Source organism: Dermacentor variabilis, chromosome 4 (assembly GCF_050947875.1).
Source record: "Dermacentor variabilis isolate Ectoservices chromosome 4, ASM5094787v1, whole genome shotgun sequence".
NCBI classification, from domain to species: domain Eukaryota; kingdom Metazoa; phylum Arthropoda; class Arachnida; order Ixodida; family Ixodidae; genus Dermacentor; species Dermacentor variabilis.
Window position 1 is genome coordinate 51,887,946 of NC_134571.1, and position 26,131 is coordinate 51,914,076.

General features: G+C 43.6%; 3 protein-coding genes across 8 annotated transcripts in view; 1 reads left to right on the top strand and 2 right to left on the bottom strand.

Annotated features, from left to right (window-relative positions):
- The window catches only part of Synd (protein kinase C and casein kinase substrate in neurons protein Synd), a 135,471-nt gene extending 133,770 nt beyond the window's left edge, over window positions 1-1,701 (bottom strand). For 5 of the 6 annotated variants that reach the window (XM_075689046.1, XM_075689044.1, XM_075689047.1 and 2 more), the window contains exon 1: window positions 1,580-1,701. The gene's annotated coding sequence lies outside the window, so the exon portion shown is untranslated. The remainder of the gene's footprint in view (window positions 1-1,579) is intronic. The other variant, XM_075689042.1, reaches the window with a different exon arrangement.
- A 163-nt stretch (window positions 1,702-1,864) lies between these two features.
- Window positions 1,865-5,417, top strand: LOC142579137 (FHF complex subunit HOOK interacting protein 2A-like). The gene is made up of 2 exons (XM_075689048.1): window positions 1,865-2,607; window positions 2,790-5,417. The coding sequence occupies exons 1-2, from the start codon at window positions 2,152-2,154 to the stop codon at window positions 4,449-4,451; spliced, it is 2,118 nt and encodes a 705-aa protein (XP_075545163.1). The 5' UTR covers window positions 1,865-2,151; the 3' UTR covers window positions 4,452-5,417.
- A 5,465-nt stretch (window positions 5,418-10,882) lies between these two features.
- The window catches only part of Polr3C (RNA polymerase III subunit C), a 43,436-nt gene continuing 28,187 nt past the window's right edge, over window positions 10,883-26,131 (bottom strand). The window contains exons 7-11 of the mRNA XM_075689049.1: window positions 24,692-24,870; window positions 19,319-19,439; window positions 18,663-18,731; window positions 13,907-14,074; window positions 10,883-11,135 (exon numbers count right to left, since the gene is read on the bottom strand). Coding sequence (XP_075545164.1) covers window positions 10,995-11,135; window positions 13,907-14,074; window positions 18,663-18,731; window positions 19,319-19,439; window positions 24,692-24,870 — 678 coding nt within the window. The 3' untranslated portion in view covers window positions 10,883-10,994. The remainder of the gene's footprint in view (window positions 11,136-13,906; window positions 14,075-18,662; window positions 18,732-19,318; window positions 19,440-24,691; window positions 24,871-26,131) is intronic.

Consider the following 26,131-nt stretch of genomic DNA (forward strand, 5'->3'; position numbering starts at 1 on the left):
AAAAGGCGCGCAGGAGGCTATGTGTCAAGAGACTACGCTAAACTGCTTGTGCGATTTTACGGTTCCTCCGCAGTGACCGGACACGCAGCGTTTACGTGGTATCCGTTAATGAAAAAACAAGCCGCAGGGTGAGTGAAAGACAAGACGTTCTCGTATAAGTGCCTCGTCAATCCACAGACAAGTGCGTAAGGGAACTGAGAGGCTCGAATAAGGAAAAAAGCAATTTTCGCTTTTCCTATGGGGAAATTTGTACACCAGTAGCTGCGCCGATACGCATCTAGATTTCGAGCACGGATACCATTAGTTGGCTACTGCCACTCACGCTGTGAATAGCCGAAGTTCCCTGCTCCGGCTTGCAGAGAAAAAAAAAGGTGGGGGGGGGGCATGCTCAGTTATGCTATAATAGCGTTATCATGAATGCGTGCAGTACTCGAACAGCCATATTTCCATGGTCCAGCTGAAGTCGGTGTAGTACAAGTCAGCATACCCGGCTGTTTCGACGAAAGGACAGTTACTAAAGACTAGTGAAACAGGCTGCGTAGGTTTGATTATGTCGCTTATGTTTTTTTTTTTTAATAAGTACACTGAACCATGCGCAGGATACCTACATCATCTAAACTGCGCTAGACAGACCACGCTTTCGCTTTCCTACAGCATTACGTAAATGCAAACGTGACAAGGAACGACGCGCTTCGGCCGCTGACGCTTCGCAAAGGGCATGATGTTCCGGGAACGCAGAGGGTCCCGTGCCTCCTAAACAGAGCTGGTTGAGCTAATCGTCGTGACCTTGAACCACGGAGGAGGATGCCTGTTGCTGCAAAGGACTTTTTTTCCTTTACTTTTTTTGCCTCCTACTCCCCTCTAGTGCATGTGCCGGACGCGAACTCTGCAAAGGGCGCCAAGTTCCGCCTAGCGCCTTTGCTTGGCGGCGGCTGCAGCGGGCCAGTTACGCGCTCCCCAGGCCCAAATCATGCAAAAAAGGAAAGCGCCGCCGATCTCGTTGGCTTTGGTGGGAGTGCGTTAAGCAGCGCGTTACGCTGGGCTTTCCGCATGGATGACTGCCGGCTCTTCGTAACGTTGGCAGCAGACTTTTCGCACACGTAAATCGGAAGTCCGGAGAGAACGGTCGACACTTAGTGCAACTTGGCACAATGGGGTCCAGCAGTCGGGACACGTCTAGTTGCATGGGAGCCGTAGCCCGCGCAGACTGTGGGAAGCGGAACCACTACGCTGACCGCTCCCGCCCCACCCCCTCTTTCGTCGCATTCCTGAGCGGCAGCGAACGAATTCCGCTCAAAACGCAGCGAAAATGCGACACGTGTCTGCAAACTGCAGTTCGAAAGCATGGCTAGCTGTCCTTACTCTAAAGGTGCAGCGTAGACGAATGCCGCAGTGCCGCTCGCGAAGCGCGACGGGGCGCCAAGGTTCCTTCTGACCGGGGACGCACACATACACTATCGGGGAAAGAAGCAGCCTGGGAGAATGCCCTCCCTTGCCCTCATCGCCAGGGCGGAAAACAACACTTCTGACTTTGCACTTCGCCGTGGAACAGAACGAGAACGACATGCTTGATGCTCACCGTTTATCCTGACGGCTGTTTTCGAGAAATCCAGTAGCGGAAAGTTCTTTGCCACTCACAATACGCAGCGCACACACAATATGGATAAGGCGATAGCCATTAATGAGCACGCGCTACCCCGCACTGAAGGCTAAAATATGTGAGCGTAAAGTAGACGCAATAAATATAACGTAAATGTTAATTATTTTAGTATAATATTACCTAAATTTTGTGTATTTATTAGCTTAATATAATTTATCTTAAAATTATTATTTACCGGAAGCTTTATCTGCGCATTTGCCAGCATCCGGTAAACATGGCGGCTTCGAACCTCTGCTTACGAGTGCAGCTGATGCGCGAAAATAATGAGAGACTTTTCTATTCGTCCGACTCTTCCTCATCGTCCCTGACCGCAATGGGTGCAGCGGCGCCTCTCTTCTGACGAAACAGTTTGTACAATTCAATGCAACTATGTGCCGAGGAGGCAAGCTACTCTGTCTGGCAGCGACACGTAAATCTGTCGTGTGGGGTTGTCGCCGCAGCTTGGCAGATGGCTATTTTAAGCGTTCGCTAACGTAGCCGCCCGCGTCAAGATGTTCTCCCGACTTGCCACCGCATTTTCTAATGCGGTGGACGCGTTAGCCCCGCCGCTGCCATTGCACGAGGAGTTCCTGTGGCATTGGACAGCGATAATGAAGTTCTACACCGACCGAAACTCGAACAGCAAGAAACCCATCGAGCTCACAGGTTTGGCCGGACGCCTCGAAGAAATGTCCAAGATCTTAGAACAGGAGGAAGCCGAGCTGGGAAGCGACAACATGGGGCCATGTATGGAATACTTCTTGCAGCACAAAATGCTCGAACAGATGAGCGCCCTGTCGAGAGCGGACACTCCCCCCGGGATCAAAAAGTGCGTTCTTGTGTTCACTACGCGGCTGCTGTCCAACAGCAAACAAGTGTTGCTGCCACAGATGGGGATATACACTGCCGTCCAAAAGCTCATCGGCCTTTGTGGCGAGGTTCTGGCCGCGCCGACAGAACGGGAAGAGGTATGCATAGGGGCCGGGATTATTTTTGAGTGCTTAAATGGCCATCGACAGTCGTCTGCAAGGTTGTAGCGCATTGTTTGCTTTTCGTGCCATACTTATTCTGCCGCGAAACGAATGTTTATAACATAGTACTGCCGAAAAGTTACAGGTTGATATAGCACATCTTTTTTTTTCTTTTTCAGGCTGGCTTTCTTAACGTCATCTGCCAAAAAATCCGAGCCGACCCGAGCATCCTTACCTGCTTCTTACCAAGAGTGCTGGAAGAGAGGCATTGCACGTCCATTGTAAATGGAAAGCAACCAGATGGAGGCTCTGGCGACACCTCTGCAGTGTCGTTTCCGTTACTTCGAGCCTGCCTTACCCTTATGGAGAGTGCGGACTCCGACGTTTCTACGCTCGCAGCAGAGTGCCTTATATTGTGCATGTCTAACCTAGGCGATGATGTCGCACGCTATGTAATCGCCAAGTCTAACATGTGTTCCAGCGTGGTTCATCACCTAGTCAAGCTCTACTGTGCCATACCTCGCACACTGAAAGCTGCCGACATTGACGAAGCAGTGACTTCTTGGTGCGCCGACACTGTTGCTTCCTGTGGTTCAACGGACCACCAAGTTATCGCCCCTGGAAAGCGGAAACTTCTCTGCTTCTTTAAGTGGCTAGGCTTCACGGACACCTTGGTTGAACTGTCAAATGCCCTCATAGGTGCTGAGCTAGGCAAGACGTTCTTAGACGAATTCCTGCAGGGTCCTCTCCTTGACGACTTCACTAAAGCCGAGTCTGAAGAGAGCTTCCTTTTCATCACTTGTCTAGTCACCACTTGCTTACGCAATCTTAATTCAAAAGACTTAGTTGTCATCGTGGGAAGCTTCTTGTTAGGTGATCAGAAAGGTTCCCATGCTTCACCAAAGGACATGCTGTTAGAGCGTGGCCGCGATCCTAACGCTTCTCCACAGCTTGTGCTCACCACCCTTCAGGCCTTTGAAGAGCTGTTGCAAAGGCCTTCAAAGGAAATCCTAGATATCTTGCTGCTTAGCCACCTTGTTGGCCGCAACTACCAAAATGACACTGCTGCTGAAGTTTTCGATTTCAGTGACGACGATGAAGAGGGATTGTGCAATCGAGCGGGCAAGGCAAACATGAGCGACTTTGAAATTTCACCCGGTTCATCACCAGTTAGCCGCACGTTTGCACCTGCACAGATTCATCGCATTCTCAACTGCTTTCTAATGCTCTTACCCGATGAAATAAAGTCGTGTGAGGAGACTGACTCTGGCTACGATGCATACATTTCCGACGCACACCGGCAGTATCAGGACATGCTCGCAGTCACCGATGGTTGGGAGTGGCCTAGTGAGCCCGTGAGAGAGGAACAACCAAGTGCTGAAGATGACCAGAGTTCAGATTCGCAGCCCGAGGCCGACAGCCTCCACCGCAGCTTCTACGAAGGCCCTTTCTTGTCCATGCTGCTGGACCGTATCGAAAACATGCACAGACAGCCGTATGACGTGAACCTGCTGGTAACCTCTCTCATTTCACGGCTTGCACTGTTTGCCCACCCGAACCTTCACGAGTACCTTTTAAACCCACTGCTGCCTTTGGTCCCTGGAGCAAGGTCATTGTTCAGTGCCCTCCTGAAAGTTGTGGAAGAGATTCAAGTGGCAGTTCATGGCATGGAAAACCTCAAGCGCAAGCTCATGCTGACACGCAATGCACTTCTCAATGACAGTGGAGACGACTGCACACTTGGAGAAGAATCTGGTGTCTTGGAAGCCATCATTGTCCTTGAGGAGTTCTGCAAAGAGCTTGCAGCTGTGGCATTTGTCAAGTACCATGCAGCTGCTTAGGTGGCTAGACTGCAGCTTTTGCTCAGCGTAAAACAGAAAAAGAATTCCACATGAAAAGACTAAGTGCACAAACTTCGAGAAGGCCTACATGGTGGTGATTGAGACATGGCTCAGCTTTGATGTATTGCTTCAGCACAGTGCACTCCTTTATTTTAACTGGTGTTTCACCAGCCAGAGAAAGCTGTAGTGTAAACATATACCATTGATTAGCTTGACTGTGTTCATGACAACTTTATTGCTGTTGTAATGTTTTAAGTTCATCACAACTGCAGCATAGCAAGCATTATTTTCCAATGACTGCAGACACTGATGTCAATTTTAGCTTTTTTAAAAGCATTTTTGCAACAAGACGGGCCCTTCGGTGGCGCCAGAAGCACCTACATACACAACATAGTGATGTATTTCTTTACCAGAAATCACATTTTTTATGCTTTTAATTTTATTGCTTTGGGGTATTGTTCCATGGTACATATACTGCGCTGTCCTTCGCACAAAATGCGCTGCAGTGTTGCGCCTGTGCATGACGCTTGCAAGTGTACCTTATCCAGGAAAGTGCACAGGGTATTCAGTGGCATTGCAAGATTTGTACATGTATGACAGAACTGTTGCTGAATGTGTTTACTACTGTAGACTGTAAGAAAAATTACATTTGATAGCTCTGGCGATCTCTGAACTCTGATGTGAAGTATTTTCTTAGTGATGCTAGAGAGAGGAGGAGGAGGAATACACGTTTATTTTTGAAATAGTATCCCAGGGTAAGCCCCAGCTCTACTCTAGGTGGGAAGTCTCCTCATTCCAGGAACCCTCTGGCCTGAATAAGAATTTTATTTGGAGGACAAGCAAGTGAAAATAACTGATGCACGTTGTGCTGAACATTTTTAAGCAATGTAACTGGGCAAACCACTGATGCTGCAAAATAAAGAAAATCAGCCTGTTGAATGTTGTATTTTAGAACTGCTACTGCAAGTTGGATGATTTTGTGCAATATGAAAGAAATTGTTGCCGATTGTCGTTTTCTTTATTTGCTTTATATTGCTGTCGATCGCAACTTCTGAAGTTCCTTTTACTCCCAAGTGGTACCATAGTTGGCAGCATCAGTAGAACAAACCACCTATAATATATATATAATAATATATGGGGTTTTACGTGCCAAAACCACTTTCTGATTATGAGGCACGTCGTAGTGGGGGACTCCGGAAATTTTGACCACCTGGGGTTCTTTAACGTGCACCTAAATCTAAGTACACGGGTGTTTTCGCATTTCGCCCCCATCGAAATGCGGCCGCCGTGGCCGGACCACCTAGCGCAACCACCTAGCGCAACAGTGCCCTTGTAGGGCAGCATGGCAACTATGAGTGACGATTACGAGTGCTGAGAGTACAAGCACACTGCGACGGATGGTACACCACATGTTCTGTGCAAAGCAAGATGAGAAGTCTGCAACCTAAACTACAGTTATCTAACCGTTGATTTTCATAAAAGCTGCAGCCAGCATGAAAATATCTTTGTTAAATCCAATATTTGTTGCAAGCATATATATCTGACACACTATCAGTGAGATATCTTATATTTAATTTGTTGTACCTAATAATTAGTTATACCTATGTTTGACTGTAGTAGCAGTTCCGAAACCCTCCTTGGAATGTTTCATATTTTATTTAGACTTCACAGGCCTACGAAGAGGCATAGTGTGAGGGGGGCATATGGTACAGTTTATCACAAGATGCAATCTGTAAAGATATTGATGCATAAACATAAAAAGATAAACCCTGGGACAAAACGATGAAACTTAAATATGTACAGAAACATGTAAAAAAAAAAAAGGAAAATCAATCCAAAGGATTGACTTGCATTGCCACTAAGCAAGAATACGAAGCTTCAATGCGTCGTCTGCCTGCTAAACCAATATGTGAAATAAAAAATCCAACTGAAACAGATGTGCAGATTGGAAACATTTTTGTTTGTTGCACACTCGTATATCTGCTATCTTTTGTGTGTAAAGTGCACAAGTCACACTTTATAGTCTGGTTTTGATGTCCACAGGTGATCTGGAGCCCTTAGGTATCTCTTTTTTGAATGATTTTGTCTTGAAAGTGACTCATCAAGCAACGTTTGGCTGAAGTGAAGTGCAAAGTAGCAGAGTCAGCTTGGGCATGCTGTTCAAACCAAACTATGGCACTGTAAGCGACAGCTTTTCCGTGCATCATCCATTCTGAGAGTATTTGAAAGTAACAGAACACAAAGCAGGAGCAATGCACCAGATGCACTTCACTGTTGCCACCATCATTTATTGCCCTGACCTCTTTTTAATTGTAGTAGTAATTGCAACAAATAAAATGGAAACAGTGGCAGAGACTAACCAAATCGAAGAATGCAGTAGTCTGAACAAAATCTACCGACAACTTTATTTTCTGTCAAGTTTGAGAGCTTTTATCAGAAGTTTCCCAATTTTCTTGTGCTTGTTTATAATTTTGCTGCAACAGTGAAAAAGTATTACTGAAACGGTATGCTTTGTCTATCCTTTCACTCCATAATGCTGCAGCATGGTTGTCATGCCGTGAATCATGCATCGGATACAAATACTATGCGTAACTTTTTACCGCAACGGCACTTCATGGCTCGAAACTGGGTTTTCTATGTCCCTTTCTTTATGTGGCGGCATATGTCACAGTGCTGTCTTCATGCCGCCATTACCTTCAGGTTACTGCCATGCTGTCACCATTGTGTTTGTCATTGTGCTGTTGTCGCATCATTGTAGTCATTGTTGCCCTATCGTAGTCATACTGCTGTGGCTGTTGCAATACCACTGTTGCAATCATCATGATAGTAAGTTTTAGCTTGCCCATAGGATACTTTTATCGATTACTGGGTCACTGGAGCTATGGACTATAGTTTCCTTTTTTAAAAAACTGCGCTTTATACGTAGCAAAAATGCTGGTAGTGACATCTTGTGGCGCTTTGTCTACCCACAACCATGAGTGTTCTTGTCAAATGAAACTGATAGAAAATAGACTGCGTGTTAACCATTATGTGCCTGCCAACCCTTTATGCCAGGAGCTAAGTAGAGTATGGATGGTCACTTCAAAAAGCCTTGAGTGTAGAAGTGCATGTTTTATAGCATGTGCTAATTGTGACATTAACATTACCTTTGCTGGTTAGTATAAAATATTGCTGCATTTTAATGGGAAAAACAAGAATGTGTCCATCATGGTTGACAGCATGAAAAGAGTGTATACATAATTACTGTTAATCTTCAGCAGATCATTCAGCAACTAGAGACATGTGGCTGCTCATAACACTCCTTGAACAAGGTTTATGCATAAAAGCAAGAAAGGGAAAAAAAATAAAAGAGCAAAATAAGCAGTAGTAAGACCTACTTTATTTCTTGCCAAATTTTCTGGCTTCAGCTCTAGCATGCTATTGGTTCAAGGTTCACAGGTCTGCACTTGTATAGTCAGGTGAAAAATTTTACCCATGGCAAAAAAATATCTGGAATAGCCTGTAGAGCATGCTTCACTTGTACATTATCATACTTGATCATAACAGCAGCTTGCTTGATTGTAGTACTCTCGTACCCACTATGATTTATACCACTTCAAGCAAACCTTTTTTACAAAATAAATACAGATCTGTTAATGCAAGTACAATCAGGCCGCAACTTGTTTAAAAAATGGCTGCCTATCTCACACCTAGAAATGAATGTCAACATAGAATGCATTTCATACAGGAACAGTGTATGTCAATTCTCATTATTAACAATGCCATCTCCCTCACTGCAACAGAATACTGTCGCAGTGAATACAACATAGTGAAAGAATGTGATACTTTCGCTATTTCCAGCTAGACAATTTCTTTCTTCCTTATCACCACCATTACTATTTTTATGGCTACCAACATGCAATGGCAGATTAGTCGCTCCTGCACTCCTCTTTAGAAACTTTCTCACAGGCTTTTATAAATCTCTGCAAGGGTGGTTTCTCAGGCAATTATTTTTGCAAGCCTTCACATGACTCGGCACTGACGGGTCAAGGTACATGGCCAACAGCATTCCTGGCACAGTGCAAAGATAGCAAGCCTGGCATAGTGCCAGGAACATTGTCGGCTGTATGCCAAAGCATCGGGTGCTGAGTGACGCAAATGTGGTCGCTCAAGTATGCCGACCCTCTTTATCTAAAGACATGCTACGGCACTACTCATTTCGCAGCCTAGTTTGCAGTGTGTCTGTCTAAGAATTGAGAGGTCCCTTGTTTGATTCCTGGCTCAATCAGCAGCACAGAATTGTCTTCGCCTTTTCTTTTTTCTCACCCACATGTCCATTGCAAAACATATCCGACAATTACGGTAATCCCTAATGCGAAATTTGAACGCAGCTTTATATGTGTTTTCACTTTGCGATATATTGAGGCAAAAACTGAGACCGTAACCGCCACACTGACTAACAGTGGGCCAGTGTTGCGAGTGCCGGCATGATGAGCGACATCGGACACAGCTGTGGAAGAAAACTACTAACACGCGAGCAGTGGCACCAGAAGTGACACGAGCAGTGACACAAGCACATTCGTGTGGTTGCGTTGAGGAGCAGCAACAAGCCAGCTATGGTAGATAGAAGACGAATGTGCGAACCTGCACGCGTTCGCGCAGTTATGCTGACGCTCAACCCAGGAACGGACGCACTGCACTTTAAAAGATGGCGATCAGCCACAGCGCCTGGCGTGAACCAGGCAGCCTCGTCAGCACCATTGTTGTGAAGCTGGAAATCTTAACATTCTCAAACGACAAGGAATGCACTGGATCCAGACAAGTATGGAAAAGCTGTTGTCAGCTTTTTCTTTTATAGGATGGGCACATGGGCTTTGTTCTTCAGAAACATTATTGAGAGCGCTGAAATTTAGATGCACAGGCACAGTGATGCCATTTTTTTTATTTTGCGGGTTTCTTGGGAGCCCCAGGAACAGAACTATGTGAAAAATAGTGTCATAGAAACAACTTCATTGGGTGTTTCTAAGCACGCCCTACAACTTCTCATATACAACTTATGCCCCCCAAAGAATGTTCAATATTGAGCCCAACTAGTTCGTGAATTGGACATTAATAAATAGCCTAAGTAACTCTAGACAATTACTAACAATGTGCAACTATTAAAAAGTTTAGTTCAAGTGGCATGAAACACCTTCTATGTGGTTCTTGGTTACAGGGATATGGAACAACACTCAATAAGTTGTCAAGATCCAAAAGGTGAATACAAAGCTCAGTGTGCTTTTGTTTGCTGTTTTTAACCTAAAAGAATACTATATATAGAAGACTGTTGAAAGCAAAGCCTTGAGCACTGTCTAAAAATAGTGGTATCTGGCCCAGAAATGACGACATGATGACAGCTGACTGGTATAACAACAATGGCATGATGGCCGAGGTATCGCAGACCTTGGGGTCAAATCCCATGTTTGTGTAAGTAGCTTTCTTATTTTGGTAAACTTCTGTCAAGGAGTCATGATTATAAGCATGATGACGATGATACCAGCAACAGTTTATGAAAGTTGGAGGAAGTATTCTTAAAGGGACACTAAAGGCAAATATTACGTCAAGTTAGAGTGACATAGCTATAGAACGTCTAAGGCATCAATATTATCGCAAAGAGAGCTTTACTAACAGAAACAGGCAAATGCAGGACACGATTTGAGACTCCCCTGGGACATTCAAGTACTAGCCCAATGACAAAGGCACTTCTCCTTATAATTATGTCACTAGTATTCAACCATTCATAATATCATTGTATTGCATTATAAGACGAAAGAAAATGCTACTTGTCCAGTTTTATCTGATTAAAAAAAAAAAGAACTAATTGACGCTACCCTTGACACGACGGGGGTGATAGAAAAGTTTCGTTTTCTCCACTCTGCGGTGCCTGCACTTTCGTGTTTCAGTAGTTTCATTATCGCGTAGCGCTGCGCTCGTTTTCAAGCTCACAAAAATCACACAAGGTGCAAGTAGCAGAGAATGCTACATCCATGTGATATCACGGGATTCCTGAATGGTCCACACCACTTGACCAAGAGTAGCTGCAGCGGCGAATCCAACGGTTGCCTTGGCTTGGCTTATTCATGGCTGCGCATTTGCACTTTGTGCAGAAAACCATAGTGCCATCTGCTGGGTGCCGTTTTACTCAAAGACAGCGGTAGAGGGTGGAGATGGCGCATGCAACATTGCCACTTTCTACTTGGCTTGGGGCAAGTGATTTGAATGACGCTACAGGTACACAGACCCTTCAGACACAATTTTCTCGCAAACTAAGTATTTTCTTCGCACGAAACAAACACTGCGAGGTTCCAGAAATTATATTTGAACATTGCACGTCGACCTAGTATTTGCTGTTAGTGTCTCTTTAACAGCTATCTTAAATGTAATGAGCGAAATGGAAGCCAGGCAACAGCAAGTCATTGCAATGTTTGTATAATTCATTTTGACAGGGACTGAATTTAGAGCTGTAGTATAGGGATGGTTTCATACAGCTTCACTTCAACGAACACCATTTTGGAGGTGACGTGCCTATTTTGACAACGACAGAATGTACAGCTGCAGTATGAGGATGGTTTCATCCAGCTGCACTTCACCAAGCCCTATCTTGGATGTGACATGCCTGACGTAGGCAAGCTGTTTCCGTTCAGGAGGAGTGACCATTTCTTTCACCTGTTGAAAAAGGAAAACAATGTCCCACCGTAAATGCAAGCTTTCCAAACTAACAACAAAAGTCATGAAAACATCGATATAGAGTGTCCAATTCAGGTTCTGTTTGACCTACACAATGTTATATATTTCTGATGTGCAGCAATAAGAAATGTCAAAAAAAGCTTGCAATATTTCTAGAACATAGAGAAGGTTGCCTAGACATAAAATAAAGTTTTTGTTTATACCCGAGTCAAATATGCATGCACGTAGAAGGAAACCTACAATTTAGATGGAAAGGATACCTGTCCTTCCTTGTGCTTTTCAAGATGTCATGAACGAACATAGTGGTGGAAAAATCTGAAGAAAAGAAGGAAAAAAGGGGATGCCATTCGTGGCAATGCGCAGATGTCCAGTGGTACAGAAGGTGGCCACTGCAGGCCTGTTCTCTTCCTATAAAACAGATTAGGAGAGGAATTGTCCTGACATCTGATGACGATGGTCATTCCGGAGGCCACATCCTTTTTGTAATGAGATATCCCATTCAGGCGCCAATTATGTCCATTGAAAATTTAGCTTCACCACATTTCTTGCATCTTCAAAATTGTGAAAAGTGTACAGCTATACAATGGAGCGAGAATTTTCAATTCTTCAGTGAGCTTTGTCAAATTTGCAGAATGTGGACATGAAGCAACAACCCTCTACAGGAACATTCTCATTGAACATGGAGTGCACACCTTACTTTCTCTCCTCTTAAAGGCCAACTGCAATGAAACTTTGGCCTGCGAAAAATGCCTAGTTTCAGATATAGCTTCTGTGCAAAATATTACATCTGAACAACAAGGGGATGCAATTTGGCACAAAAAGATAACAGAAAATAGGAGATTTTTATATCCTAACTGACAAGAACATTGGCATTACTGTTAGTTGGAAATGACTCTGACAATGAGAATGTTGAGAGCCAACACGGCACCTCAGCGTAACCTCCATGATTAGGCACGCTGACTACAGAAGAATCTTGTTAGCCGGTAATCGCTTGAACGGAATTGCTACTTAATATAGAACTACAGTCTTATTGGTTAGATTTGTACTTGGCAATGCAAAACATTTTTGCAAATCTCTGTAAACGGAACCACAGAAGCGGGCTCTAAAGGATCTTTCCAGAAAGTGGAAGGACCTGAAATATTTCTTGCGGCATCTGTCTTATATCCATGAAGCCATCTTTAAAAAGCAGTGACAAAGCCTCAAGCCTGAAAAAAATTGGCAGATTTTGAATACGCAGCATTCACGGCCCTGGGCAGCCTTGCAGCCCTGCCACTTGCCCCATTGATGAACAAAATAAGAACAACCAAAATTTCGGATGATGAAACATGAAGCAAACCGGCTGAAAAAGCTTTAGAATGTTTTCCAATGGAGTGAAGCTTCAAAATAAGCCATAAAATTAAAAAGCAAAATAATGTCACTTTTAGTGAAAATAATAGAACACTGAAGGGGCTAATGAGATTCCACTGTATTTCGGAAGCCATGGCCTGAGATTTTCAGCATATCCACTAACCGTCGGGTGCACGTGTCTGCTTAGGTGCTCTTTAAAGGCTGCTAATAAAAAAATTAGACTTTTACCAGCCCTGCAGCTTTGCCAGGATTGCTTAATAGCATGCACTACCAATATATAGTCAATTTAGCCAAAGTGAAATTTCACTGAAGTTGACCTTAAGCTAAACTTCTGGTGACACAGTCAGGGTGTGGCCTGAAAACACTGCACAAGGCTGTCCGACTTGTGCATGAAGGGTCTGCAATACCATCAACTCTGATTTATGCGATGTAACCAGAAGGCCTGCTTCAAGCCCGACACTGTGCAGCACTTTGCGCATATTCTTAACTGATCGCTTAAAACTATGATGAAACTAATTGCTTTTTGTGCTTTTAGAAAATTATGGCTTTACGATGCAAGCGTGTTAACTAGAAATGCAGCCAATGATAAATACTGCAACACCATCAGCAATTCAGATACAACATAAGAGTATCAGATAAATTCCGTAATGAAGCACACACAACTTAAAACAGTCGCACAGCACATAGAAACCTTTTAGACAGAGCTGGAAAGAAAATACATTAGATTCTAGTAACTTCTAATTAAAGATTATGTTATAAAAAATATCTTTGTAAAATATAAATGCACTGACTCATCACTTTAAATGTATAGTTGCAAGCACAAGTCTAGCGACCACAGATGACATGAATAGCATCTTTATTCTTCTTTGCAACCTATCTATGCAGACTAAAACCAAGTGGTACAGCCTAAGTGTGCCTGTTCTAACAATACAATGCATTCAGATAATTCTGCATTGCACAGCTGTGCTAAAAAAATTCTGATGCCTTGGTCTCTAGAATTTTGCTCCCAATTGCATTTTAGGCTTGGAAGATTGCTGACAAAATATTAAGCTACAAGAAAAGCGATGCCAAAGAAGTGAAAGTTTATAGTCCCATTAGCATGCACTGTTAACTAGACTGGGTGGGTGAAAAAGTAATGTGCTCAAGTAAAACTCTTGCTCGGGCTAGTTGGTTCATGCTTGAATGAGTAAAGGCAAGGCACAAAAGACCAGGACTGAAGAAGGACACAAATGACAGGACCGGTGCCTGTCGTTTGTGTCCTTCTTCAGTTCTGGTCTTTTGCACCTTGCCTTTACTCATTCGAAAAAGTAATAACAATTTAAAAAAGGTTTCCTCCGCAGCTTAAGATGCCAGCTCCCATGAACGGAAACTACAGTCGTCCACTGGTCCAATGCTTCCAGTACCTCTGCAATCTGTTCGGGTGTGGAGTTGTTTGGATGCATAGTAGACAAGATGAGGTCCACCCTTTGCTTCTTGTCCAGGAGTCGTTTGAGGTCCTCAGTGATGTGAATCCTTCGCAGCATCATGTTGGCCAGTGCCTTGTAGCACCACTCCAGCACCTGACGACTCAGCTGTGCCAAGAACAAAGGATGCGTACTGTCAAACTCACTTGTTACAGGAACAAAACAGTACATACCAGATACAGTAAAACCTTAGTATAACAAAATTGAAGGAGGAGCTCGTATCACTTCACTTGTAACCATTGTTACAGTGAACTAAAATATATGGGCAGTGCACCGACTGACACGTGCAGCACGTCATCACATGAAGTGATGCTCGTGCGGCCACATTGTCGTCACTGACTATTGAATGTGCCTAGCAAATTACAGATCAATCCACAGCTAGTTAGTAGTGTGTATGTGGTCAGACGCCAAACACACGTTCCAGAGCAGCCGTGCTCCAAAGCATAACATGCTTGACCACGATGCACCTTCAGCAGTTAGTGACTGCAGTGCCAACACTATTGGTGACACAAAACGCGTCAGGCAGAGAGGTATGGTCACGCCACTCAAAAAAGGTTCTAGTACACTTTACCATTGTGCTCCCTCAATTGAGCGGACACTTCCAAATAACAATAATAACAGGACACTTCCAAATAATAAATAATTTCTTTATGCTGACATCGAGCGACGAGTGCTTTAGGAAATCAAGAGGCTTGAAGCGCTCCCCTGACACATTCACAATATGATCCTAATCCAATATCAATGCTTTTGTCTCTCTCTCATTCAGAGTCGTAGCACACGACACTCGGACAAGGTGCAACATGTGTGCAGAGAGCACAAGAGAATTTTGGGTCGGCAGAGTGGTCTACAACTTGGCAGAATTACCACCTTAGTGCATTGATAGGTCGCTGACAGCTCGTGCGAGTTTTAAACTGCTACACCAGATGAGTTAGTAGCAGTGTTGTACACCACCAGATTTTGGCCTAATCAACGTGAGGTTTGTTTGTTGAAAATTTTGCTGCGTTTAAATGAGATTTTAAATGCAGAAGTTTCGATGAGACTTTCAAGGATAATCACAGTTTAGTACATTATATTGATTATTTCATTATAAAGAGAAAAAAAAAAACAGAGTGCCATGAAATTTTGAGCAAACATGAAATACTCTACGTGCCCACACTGCACTTTTAACTTGCATAGGTCACAAAAGCTCCCATTATTCTATCTTCTGTGCTTGGACAGGTGCGGCACAGCCGGCGTGTTTGGCTGTATTCATTGGCATAAAGTCTGTGGGATTTACTTGAAAAAAAACATGAGCCTCTTTTAGTTGGAAATAAAGTTGTCATAATACAAATCATAGAGCGATACCTGCTACAGGCTCACTAACCTAGCCGTTTCGATGTTATTGCCAGCATTTTATAAAGAAAGAGAAGAAAGCCAGACTCTCCCTTCAGGAATCAAACTCCGGACCAAGAGATTGTCTGTCAGCCATAGATTCTACCTTTTGGCCAGTCTGTCAATGAGGCAGCAAAAAAATAATGCGCCTGGCCAACACTGTGCCTCACCTTTGGAGTGCTCATTAATACATAGTGGCTATCACTGCACTCTGCTGCTTATCTATAAATTAGCACTAAGGTGAAAGAATACAGAATATGCCAATAACAAGAATGGAAAGGCTGGATAGGAAAGAGGAGAAAGAGAGAGAGTAATGTCTCTTCACTTCTCCAACACCAAGAAGCGTCATCTACACAAACGAAGACAATCCAGACTAGAAGTATCGCAGTTCTTCTCAAAAGAAGATTGCTCATGCACATTGGCGAATCTTTATTCCAACCAATACTGCACGAAACAGTGTGAGACTAGCTGTTTATAATATTGCACCAGCTCCTGCATCATGTTTCGCATTGTGGGCAAAGCAAACTTTTTCACAGTAAGCAAACAACGCATCACACTACTGTACCTCTAAAGTATTAAATTTCAATATCTTTTTGGCATAAGCCTGTCATAACAATAACTGAATATAGCCACAGTCGAATATCGATAACTTGAACTCAAAGGGGGCCGTAAATTTGTTCGGATTAAAGGAAATTCGAATTAAAGGAAGCTACTTGAATGGAGGACTTACCTGCAGTGGCGCATGTGCACTGAGCTAACACATGAGTGGGTAGTTCCACAAGATTTATTCAGACATGTAAACAAATTACAGTCAGTTATTAGGCGTATCGGTGCTCGTACTGTGATATGAGGCGGCGGGTGCACGCGTGTATGATAAAAGGAAACGTATGTCCCGTGAAAATTGTCCCTTCAAACTTTTGGTATGCTTCACCGCGTAAATTACTGTACTGTGCGAAGCTAACTTTTGGGAACCGGTATTATGCAACGCACCGTGTTTTCCGCACTCCGAAGACACTGGCAAGAATTACACAGGCAAAGTCGGCGCCATTGCGGACAGCGGCGAATTGTTTAAATGAAAAACACGCAACCGAACAGCAAGAAGCTTGTAACCGAACGTCGAAGTAGCTAGGCCTAGCCTTGCCGTGGTGTGGCTATGGCTTGTTAAGAATAGCCAGCTGCAGTGCAAGTTTGCCAGCCAGTTACGCCAGCGGTGGTAACCTCATCTTGGAATGCCGCCGCCGACCTCTAGCCTCGTCGCCGCTGCGAGTGAAGGAGTTCGACGAAGCAGGCTTTGCGCTGAAACCACCAACCTCTAGCCTCGTTGCCGATGCGAGTGAAGGAGTTCTACGAAGCCCCTCTGACGTTGGCTCCGGACCTTTACACCTGTGTGTGTGTGCGGCACGTGTATGACAGCCCTCGTCCTCCAAAAGGGCTGGTCTACGGTGACGTCGAACGGTGACTGGACAAACGTTTCCGTCCGCTTGGAATCAAGGGGGGACCAAGTGCTTATAAGCAGCGTTTGCCGGCTGCTAGTGTGTGCTCGTTGTTGTGCTCGTCGTAGTGAGCTGAGTGTTCGTTGTCGTGCTCGAGATGTACTAGTGAGCTGCGTGCTCGTTGTCATACTCGAAATGTACCCGTGAGCTGTGTGCTCGTAAGCTGTTTGCTGTATGTTAGTCTTGCGGGCTCCATATGGGAGTCACGCTGGACTGTCAATATGTCTGGTCTAAGATGTAAATAATGTAAATAAATCCTGCTCTCCTAAGTCCCGACGAAGAGCCAAGGTCCTCCCTACAACTGCGACCGCTCCAAATCCTAATAGGCTGCCAGCGAATCAGCGTGCGGGAGCGCCGACTGGAGGCGGCGCGATAATCAAAATGGCGGTGGTGGTGGCTTCAATTAATGCCGTTTCGGACCTGCGGTCATGGCAAAAAGTCCGGAAGGTCAGACGGTGAAGGTTTTTTGCATGCGAAATTTCAGACATTCTTATACATTAACAGAAGACACTAACTCTCGTCAGGAATTGAAGTAATCGGTGATGGGCGCCTGCGCATGCCTGCTCACAAATTTCCGCCATGGCTTTTTTTTTTTTTTTTTTTTTCGTGCGTGGCATTGAGAAGTCTCACCTAAGCTTTTCCTATATGGCGGGGTTAGAGGAATGTCCGAGGTGCCGCTGTGTGATTTGACGCGCTGCTGAGAGCATTGTCGGAGCACAGTATGTTCGAGTTAAACGTCGCAAATGCTTGTGCATTCGAATTGCCGGGTGTTTTCGCCCATTGGATACACATAGCTTTGACGGGACAATAGCGTCAGTTCGAATTAACCGAAAGTTTCAATTAAGCGTGGTAGAATTAACGAGATTCGACTGTATGACATTTTCAAAGCACTTTATATTTTTATACTGTGCAAGTTTCACAGTATGTGTCTGTTCGGACTGTAGAGAAATGATTGTTCTTTCCCAAAACAGAAACCCCTCTTCACAGTTCACACATAAATATTGCTTTGGCGCAAATTAAGCAGCAAGACTACATATAGCCAAATCTGTGTCACTTTTAGACTTAATTTAGGCTTCAAAAGTACTTTTAGTGATGTTTTACGTTCACAGCATGCGCTGAAACTGTTATTGGTTCACGTCAATTTTACTGCTGAGTGTACAAGGGGTCACACAAGTTCTGGCAAAATGTTATTATTCTTACTATTATTATTTTCTTTTGCATGTGATTTATAGATGAACTTGTATGTGGTATTTTTGAAAGTTGACAGAACTGGATGAAAGGTGGAAAGTTTCAGAACAAAAATATGTGAACTCTTCTTTTTTCCCCTCTTGCCTGTCTTCTCCCAATCTTTCTCTGTTATTTAAGGACATCACCACTAACCCAAATGACGATGGTTCAACAGTGGTATTCCATCACCATGCTTCAAAGTTCATTTGCTTCTCATGCAGCTCAAGTGCATCTGGCCTAGTGTTCTCAGACAGTACTAAGTACTGCATTGCTAAAGTATGTGTGAGCGCAGCATGGGTGGTGGTGTGGGGCTGCATCAGAACTAATAACTTAAAAAAATGCAAACAGCAACAAGTACAGCAGTTTCTTTCTTCCTAATCTATTTGACCACAATGGCTGCATTTCACCGTGTTTTAGTTGGCAAATCATGTTTGTGTTAATAATCCTAACACTAAAACACAACACGAGGACAAGGCAGACGCAGTGCAGTACTATTGCCAATATTTTTGTTTCAGGCTGTTGTCTCAAAAAGGCTGTCCCTTGCTTAACCTTTGTGGCATTACAGGCCATGCACATTCTTAGTTTGTATATTTAACAAGCCATACCTGTGGAATATCAACATGAAACAAGTAGATCATCCTGGAAGGGGCATAGTCTGGTGTTCTTGGAAGTTCCTGCACAGAGAGCGCACAAGGGAGTAGCTGCAGAGGGCACATGTTACAAACCGAAACCCTGGTAGCAAGAGCGGTCAGTTCCAAGAGCCTCTTACATACGTCTGCCATAAAATAAATTCAAAGCATGCTTACACTTTTTTTTTTTCAAGGCTAAAAATACCCAGGAAAGTGGGCAGGAAGACAGTCGTACCTGTAACTTGAATAGTAGAGCATCACACACGCAATGCATAAGGTGTGGATTCACTCCCATTGGTGGTAAGTTGTCTTTTCATCCAATTTCTTTTCCCATATACTTGTACGTTTCAATTAAACTTGCAGTGAAATACCCCTATGCTTTCGTGGGTTTTAATTGTCTGTTGGCTTCATGCATTTGTGTCTTAAAAAAGGATGTAAGGAAGAAAGAAAACAAGTCGCGCAGATCCCGTTTTTCATGTTCAAAGGTTACGACTGCAATTCACGCACTTGAATTGATGCAATCATGGGAGTTTCTTGGAAGTGCTCAGCCTCACGCTCAGGTTCTGTTTGTGCAAAACAAGGCCACACTTGAATATAAACACATGCTGATGCAGCAGAAGGCGCTTACATACCTGAGCCAAGACGAACTTTTCCTGGAACATTTTGTAAGTCATTTCCTTGGCATCTCGAGCAGTGATCATTGCGAGTTCTTCTATCTGTTTCTGCTCCAGGTACTTCTTTTCAAGCAGCAGCCTGGACAGCGAAAAGAGCATATCCTTGAATTTGCTGGCTGCATAAATGCCCACGAAGCAGCTCATTTAATGGGACACTAAAGACAAACATTTTAATCAGTTTCGACTGACAAAGTATACATAAAAACTCCACCTTCATTCATTTCTTGGTGAGAAAATGAAGGCCAAACTTCCATTTTTGTCACAGTGCCATTTAAAGCTATAGTACCTTTTTAATAGGCAATAACCTAAATGCTTTGCCTGCATCAGGGAACAGTGGCGTGTTTGTGTTATCGCCTGTTAAAAGCATGCATTTCAACGGCACTACGCCCCACACATTGTGAAATAGATAGTTGGAGACGTTTATCACAATAGAGTTGGCAGTGACAACTGTGAATGCCATGAGTCACGACTCGCGAGGTGATTTGCTGGTACCAAGAGAGGAAACTGAGTGTGTGCTAGCATTTTCATGTGACACAGGTGGGCAAGTATCGCGAGGAAGCTGCCTTGGAGGTTGCCTACTGCTCTCGGCAGCTCGTGCTTGGCGCCTTTTCTTGTTCACATGGCATCTAGCGGCAGGAAAACATATCATACAATTGCAGTTTGGCGATGTGTATTGGGTCATTTTTTGTGTTCTCGAATGCGAATGTTGGTGCCAGGAAACTGTATGAAATAAGGCGGTATCAACAAGGTTCTACTGTGTTTGATAATCGCAGTCTATCTTCAAGCACTCGATCCTATTTTATTATTATTTTTTTTTGTCAGTTTTCGTGCCATGTATATCGAAGTAACAAGATGAAGCACCAACAGTAAAAGTGCATTAAGAAGGAACAAAGACAGGACAATGCGCTTTGCCCTGTCTTGGTTCCATCTTAGTGTGCTGTCACTGTTGGTGCTTCATCTTTTGAAAAGCTATGAACCAACTAGCCCTAAAATGTGTTCTACTGCAAGATATTGAAAATCACGACATGCGGCAGTCAAGTAAGTTTAGTTTAGTAAGTAAGTCAATCTTAGTTTAGGCTGGATTCTTGTAGCTAATAAGCAACAGTGGAACTTCAGTGATATGTTTCTTTTGTTACAGTCTCTCAGCTGTGAAGCGCCAGTCCCATTTAGTTCTCACAAGGTCATGTGTATCGGCTTCCCGTTTTTTGTTTCCTTTCCCAATTGTCAACTCTGAAAACTACTTCAGTGCTGCCAACAGACGACACCGTGTTGTTTCACTTGACACCTTGTGTTTCACTTCAACTGCTTCAGTAGAAATAACCTAGTATTCTATGGACTTCCCAACCCAAATGAAAAAGAATCTTACGATCAGAGAAAATAATAATCCAGCACTGCCTTGATAGCCTGAACCAGGTAATCGAACCTAAAGATATAGAGTGCGCTCACCATCTAGGCCACCACAGCACAGACCGCCAAAGACCGGTAATAGTGAAGTTGGCTTCCTCCAAAATGAAAGGGATCATATTTTTGAAAGGCTCTCAGCTTAAAGACACAGGTTTCAGTATTGTCGAAGATTTTTCTCGACCAGATTGAAATGCACGAAAACACCTTGTGGATTTCGCCAGGACCAAGTATGCCCTTTTTTCCGTCTGATACAATATGCCGCACATCTTTGACCAAGAAACACAGTCAGTAAAAAAAGTCACCTAGGAATCGTTCCACCATGGGAACATGTGCAAGCAGCAGCGGACTAGCCGTAGAGTTCATCTGTCCTCTTCCATAATCTACACCAATGTATGCAGTTTTCTTCCTAAGCGCGAGTCCTTGTCTAATCTACTCTCGTCTTCTGGCAGCAACATACCAATCTTAATTGAAATGTGGCTAACGAGCGACGTCACAGATAATGAGGTTTCGGATGACTTAGCGAATTTTAACGTTTACCGTAATGCTCGTCAAGGCACATGCAGGGGAGGTGTTCTTATTGCTATTAACAAGAAATTCCACGTTCATTCGTTAACACTACTTCAGACCTAGAAATATTATGGTTAAAATGCAGCACCCCACCGCAAACCGTTCTCCTTGGTGTCTGCTACAGGGCTCTTAACAGTAACCCAAACTTCAAGCATAAACTTAACAACGCACTGCTCCAGATTACTAGGAAACGCCCCAACGTGGAAATTCTTTTCTTTGGAGATTTTAACTACCCAAGTACAAACTGGCAAACCGTAGGCCCTCTAACTGCTGGTAACTCTGAAGCAAGGGACTTTGTTGACGTGTGTTTAAACTTTAACCTGAGGCAAATGGTGCTCGAACTGAATCGCATTACACACGGATCATCAAACATTCTGGATTTAATTCTAACCAACACTCTCAAAAGCTTATCATCGATTACTTACCTGCGTGAAATTCGTGATCATAAGGTTATTTGTGCCATATTCAAGTTTACCCCACTCCCCGCCAAACATTCATGATAACCATCCGTATGTACGACAGATGAAATTATGAAGGAATAACCAACGAACTAGAAGCTTTTCTGCTGTCTTTTCAATCTACATTTCATCACCGGTCTGTTATTGCTAACTGGACAGTTTTCAAAAACAAGATAAATGAACTAACAAACAAATTTATTCCCTGTATCAGTTTTCGTGCAAACTGCCAGATACTGTGGTTCTCAGACAATCTGAAAAGATTGGAATGAAGAAAAAAACATCTTTACAGTGCAGTGAAATGGAACCCATGTGCAGATGTATGGGATACATACTATGCAGCCGAGGATTTATATTATGATGCAATTCGCTGTGCCAAACACGCTTTTTTTTCAAACTGACCTACCAAAAAACCTGCAACTGCGAAGAGATGTCTGCTACGAGGTCCGACTTTTTGCCATCGTTGCCTCTGTTGTTGCTGAAGTGTCGCCTAGCGACAGTGATAAGGGCGACACGGAAAGCGACAGCACGGGCGATTCAGGCCCGACAGTGGCAGAAGCTGCGCGTTACATTAGCCTCATGAATGCAATCGTCGTGATGAGAAGAGCGCCCCGCAATGAAAAAAAAGGTGCCCCGCAACTTCTGCAATGCTACCGCGTCTGTGCACGGAGAATATGCAACGCCAACGAGGAATCAGCCATGCGAGTCTTTGCCGAGGAGAGGGGGCTGGCTGAAAAGCTGGCTCACAGCTTCAGCAAGTTTGAGGCCGCTGTTGTCGCTGCTAGGCTGGCGCGGCATCAAACGAAAATAACACGTTTGTAGCACGAAGTAAATAAATACTGCATGTTCTTTTCCCCTTTCATCGCACTCTCCGAGTTCCGTTTATGACAGGTAAGTGGGCGATCTCATGCTATCTCAATTAAGCAGTACTACCATTTAGTACATACTTTTTCCGAGCTCCGGCCAACTATGGTTTAACTATATTTTGCTCTATCGTGTAAAATCTGTGTCTTCGCCGATGACTGTGTAATTTATCGTACTATTACTAACACTTCGGATCAAGCTACCCTTCAAAACGACCTTAACTGTGTCCATGAATGGTGTGGCCTCTGGTTGATGATGCTAAATGCTAAGAAATCTAAACTGGTCTCATCTCGTCGTCAACGCAACCCCTTTATTTTTTTTTATGCAGTTGCTAACTCACCTATTGAAAGCGTTCAGTCATTAAAGTATCTTGGTATCACCATTTGCAGTGACCTTTCTTGGTGAACACACTTACCATAATCATATCATCTGTCAACAGATTTCTAGGATTCATAAAATGTCATCTTTGTCATGCGCTGCAACACGTGAAACTGCTGGCATACAAAACCCTCATAAGACCTAAACTTGAGTATGCCAGTCAGATCTGGAACCCGCACCAAATATACCTAAAAAATGCACTCGAATCTGTTCAAAACCACGCCACTCGCTTTCTCCATTCTTCATGTTCTTACATCAGCGTTTCATCCCTGAAGACAAATTCCAGTCTCGAAAGCCTTGAAGCTTGCCGCTGCATTGCCAGCCTCTGTTTACTCCACATGTGTTACCATAGCACTTTAAATCAAACACCTTACATTACTCATCCGACCCACATATCTACCTGCAGTGCACATCCATTTAAGATTGCCCAGCTCGTTTCTCAAACCTCGACTTTTTCACCTTCCTTTTTTCCCCGCAGCGTTGCGGACTAGAACGCCCTGCCCACTGACGTCGTCACCATTACATGCCCATTGCCATACACAAATGCTGTAACTGCTTATATTATAAGGCAGTGTACTTATTTGTTGAATAGTCTATGCTCGTTACAACGGACCCGCGTACAACAGACTTTCGGACATAACGGACTATATTCCAACCTTAGTTCGTTCTACCTATTTTATTAATGCAATGAAGTTTGCTTTTAACGGACCGCGCTACAACAGACTACTGGCTACAGCACACGATATTAGCGGCAATTTTTGTCAAAATCGGGCGTATAGAACGGACTTTTGCAGTGTCGACACAGGCTGGCAACTGACTTGCAAGGGTCAGCCGACGATCGTGGCTCAATATCTTGTGCGCGAGGGAGGGAGGAAAGCGGGATGGAAGCATGCCGTCTATCGCGTGCAAGGCATGGACGTGGCTGCTGTGAACGGCGCGGCTGTGCGAGTGCTGTATCTTGAAAGTAATCTGCGATGTGGACAAAATGCGCACCTGCACGGGCGCCGTATCCTGAAAGCGATCTGCAATGTGGACACAGTGTGACCAGTGCCAACAGCTTTGTATGTGCAGTGCTTTCGACGTTTAGTTCGTGTTGAAGCGAGAGAGAGCACGAAGGTCAATTCGCTTGCTGCAGCTGCCGCGCTTATATTGCTTAATTTGCTATCGCAATCGATGCTTCGCCTTTCAGGCGAAACTGCAACATTTTATTTGTTTATTTTGGACGTTCATCACTTACTCTTTGCAATAAAGTTGTTAGACATTGTGATGAAAGTTTCGGGAGTGAGATGTCTCAAATATTATGGACTTTGGATAAAACGGATGTTTTTTGTCGGATTATCAAGGTATGTTGTAATGAAAGTCGACTGTATATTAACACACCCCTTATGTACTACCCCACAGGGAGTCTTTAAGGTGAATAAAGTGAGGGGAAGTGAAGTTTACCATATCTGAATGCACCAACAAAAGATGCGTTTGCAGCACACACATTTTATAGCTTTACACTTTTCCCGATTAGCATCTGAATATATTTACTGAGTACACTTTGAACAAATGTTAAAGCTGCGTAACAATTATGTCATTTCAAAAGCTACAGAGTAGATGTCAAAGATGAATTTAAACATCACAACCTCAAGAGATAAGCCATGACATGTTGTTATCGTACCTAAAAATGCGGCAACTCTTGGCTCCAAAGCGGTCCTGCACTATGGATGCTAGGACACCCTCAGCGAGAAGACGCAGCGTGCGCTCTAGGTTGACACTAAACATGCCACCTCGTTCATCCGTCCGTCTTACTAGGCCCAGGGCATCATCTGCAAGAAGGCTCAGATAGGAATCCAGCTCCTGCAAAAATAAAACTGCTTAGAACGACTGAATGTAGAGCAAGTTGGTACAGATTTACGACAGGAGAATGCAGACATGCAAATATGGACACACATTGAATCAGAAGGAAAACATAAATGCATTTGTGTTGTCCATCTCATTCTATTTGTGTCCGTATTAGCAAACCTGCTTTTACGTAACATGAAACAAGCTGCATTTTAGAAACACATCTCTGTGCTTATTGCACTGCACCAGCAAACTTCAAGTAATTCCTAGCAAAAAATGTTACAGAAGTTCTGAGAATTGTCTACCAATGTGTAAGCATCCTACGCCTTGGGTGCTACTTCACTTTTGCTTATTTATTTGGCGAGCTTATGCACATCTACCCATTGCTACCAATCATCTACTATTACACTATTATAATGATTACATGAGCTAACTTGACCAATTATGCACTTATTTTGTAGATATAGGGCATCACGGGACAGATAGATTTTGCTGGGGTACTCGCCAAAGAATGCTTACACATTAACATAGTAGAGAGACACTGAAAAGATAGCCTCAAGCACTCGCTACTCAATGCAGCCAGAGTGCACCCAACAGCGACACAGTGATGACGATAACAATGAGACAATTACAACTCCAATAATGATGGCAATGACATCATGCATATTATTGATCCAGGACTGAATCTTGGGTGTAGATGAATAATAAGTGTGATAACACCTGATAATGAAACAATAACACCTGTGCCACACACCATTTAAACTACACGAACTAAGCTTTTACACCTATGGTTGAAAAACATTTAATTGAAAACAGCTTCAATTAAGGAAACCAGAAACATTTGGGTCGGCTAAGAGGATATTAGCGTGGCTTTACCCCTCAATGTGTGGCATGGCCAGCAACAGCTCTAAGTTTCTGAAATTCCAAAGTAACACTTAGTGCATAACATCTCTGACACAGCGGCATCTAGTCCATGGTATTCAGCATGTCTCAAGGCCATGGCAATCATCGGTAGTATCTGCTTACAAAAAATAGGCAATTCATCCTCTCGCTGTTGATGCCTATTTAGTGCCGTCTTTAAAATTTCTGTCATATTTTGTGACAAGAATGTGATTCGATTAGTTAACATCGAGAATGAAAGGGAGACCTAACAGAAAGAGAGTTTTTTTTTTTTTCTGCACTCGAGTATACCAGAGATAAGATACCACAAGTACACTGTAAATATCACGGCAGCTGTTTTCTAACCACTTTTAATATCTGCCATTGAGTCAACTCC

What these genes read in the sequence shown, in the direction of transcription:
- LOC142579137 (XM_075689048.1), top strand. Translation starts at nt 2,152, where the DNA reads ATGTTCTCCCGACTTGCCACCGCATTTTCTAATGCGGTGGACGCGTTA. An exon ending in CGCCGACAGAACGGGAAGAG is followed by an intron (nt 2,608 to 2,789) that starts GTATGCATAGGG and finishes TTTCTTTTTCAG; the next exon opens with GCTGGCTTTCTTAACGTCAT.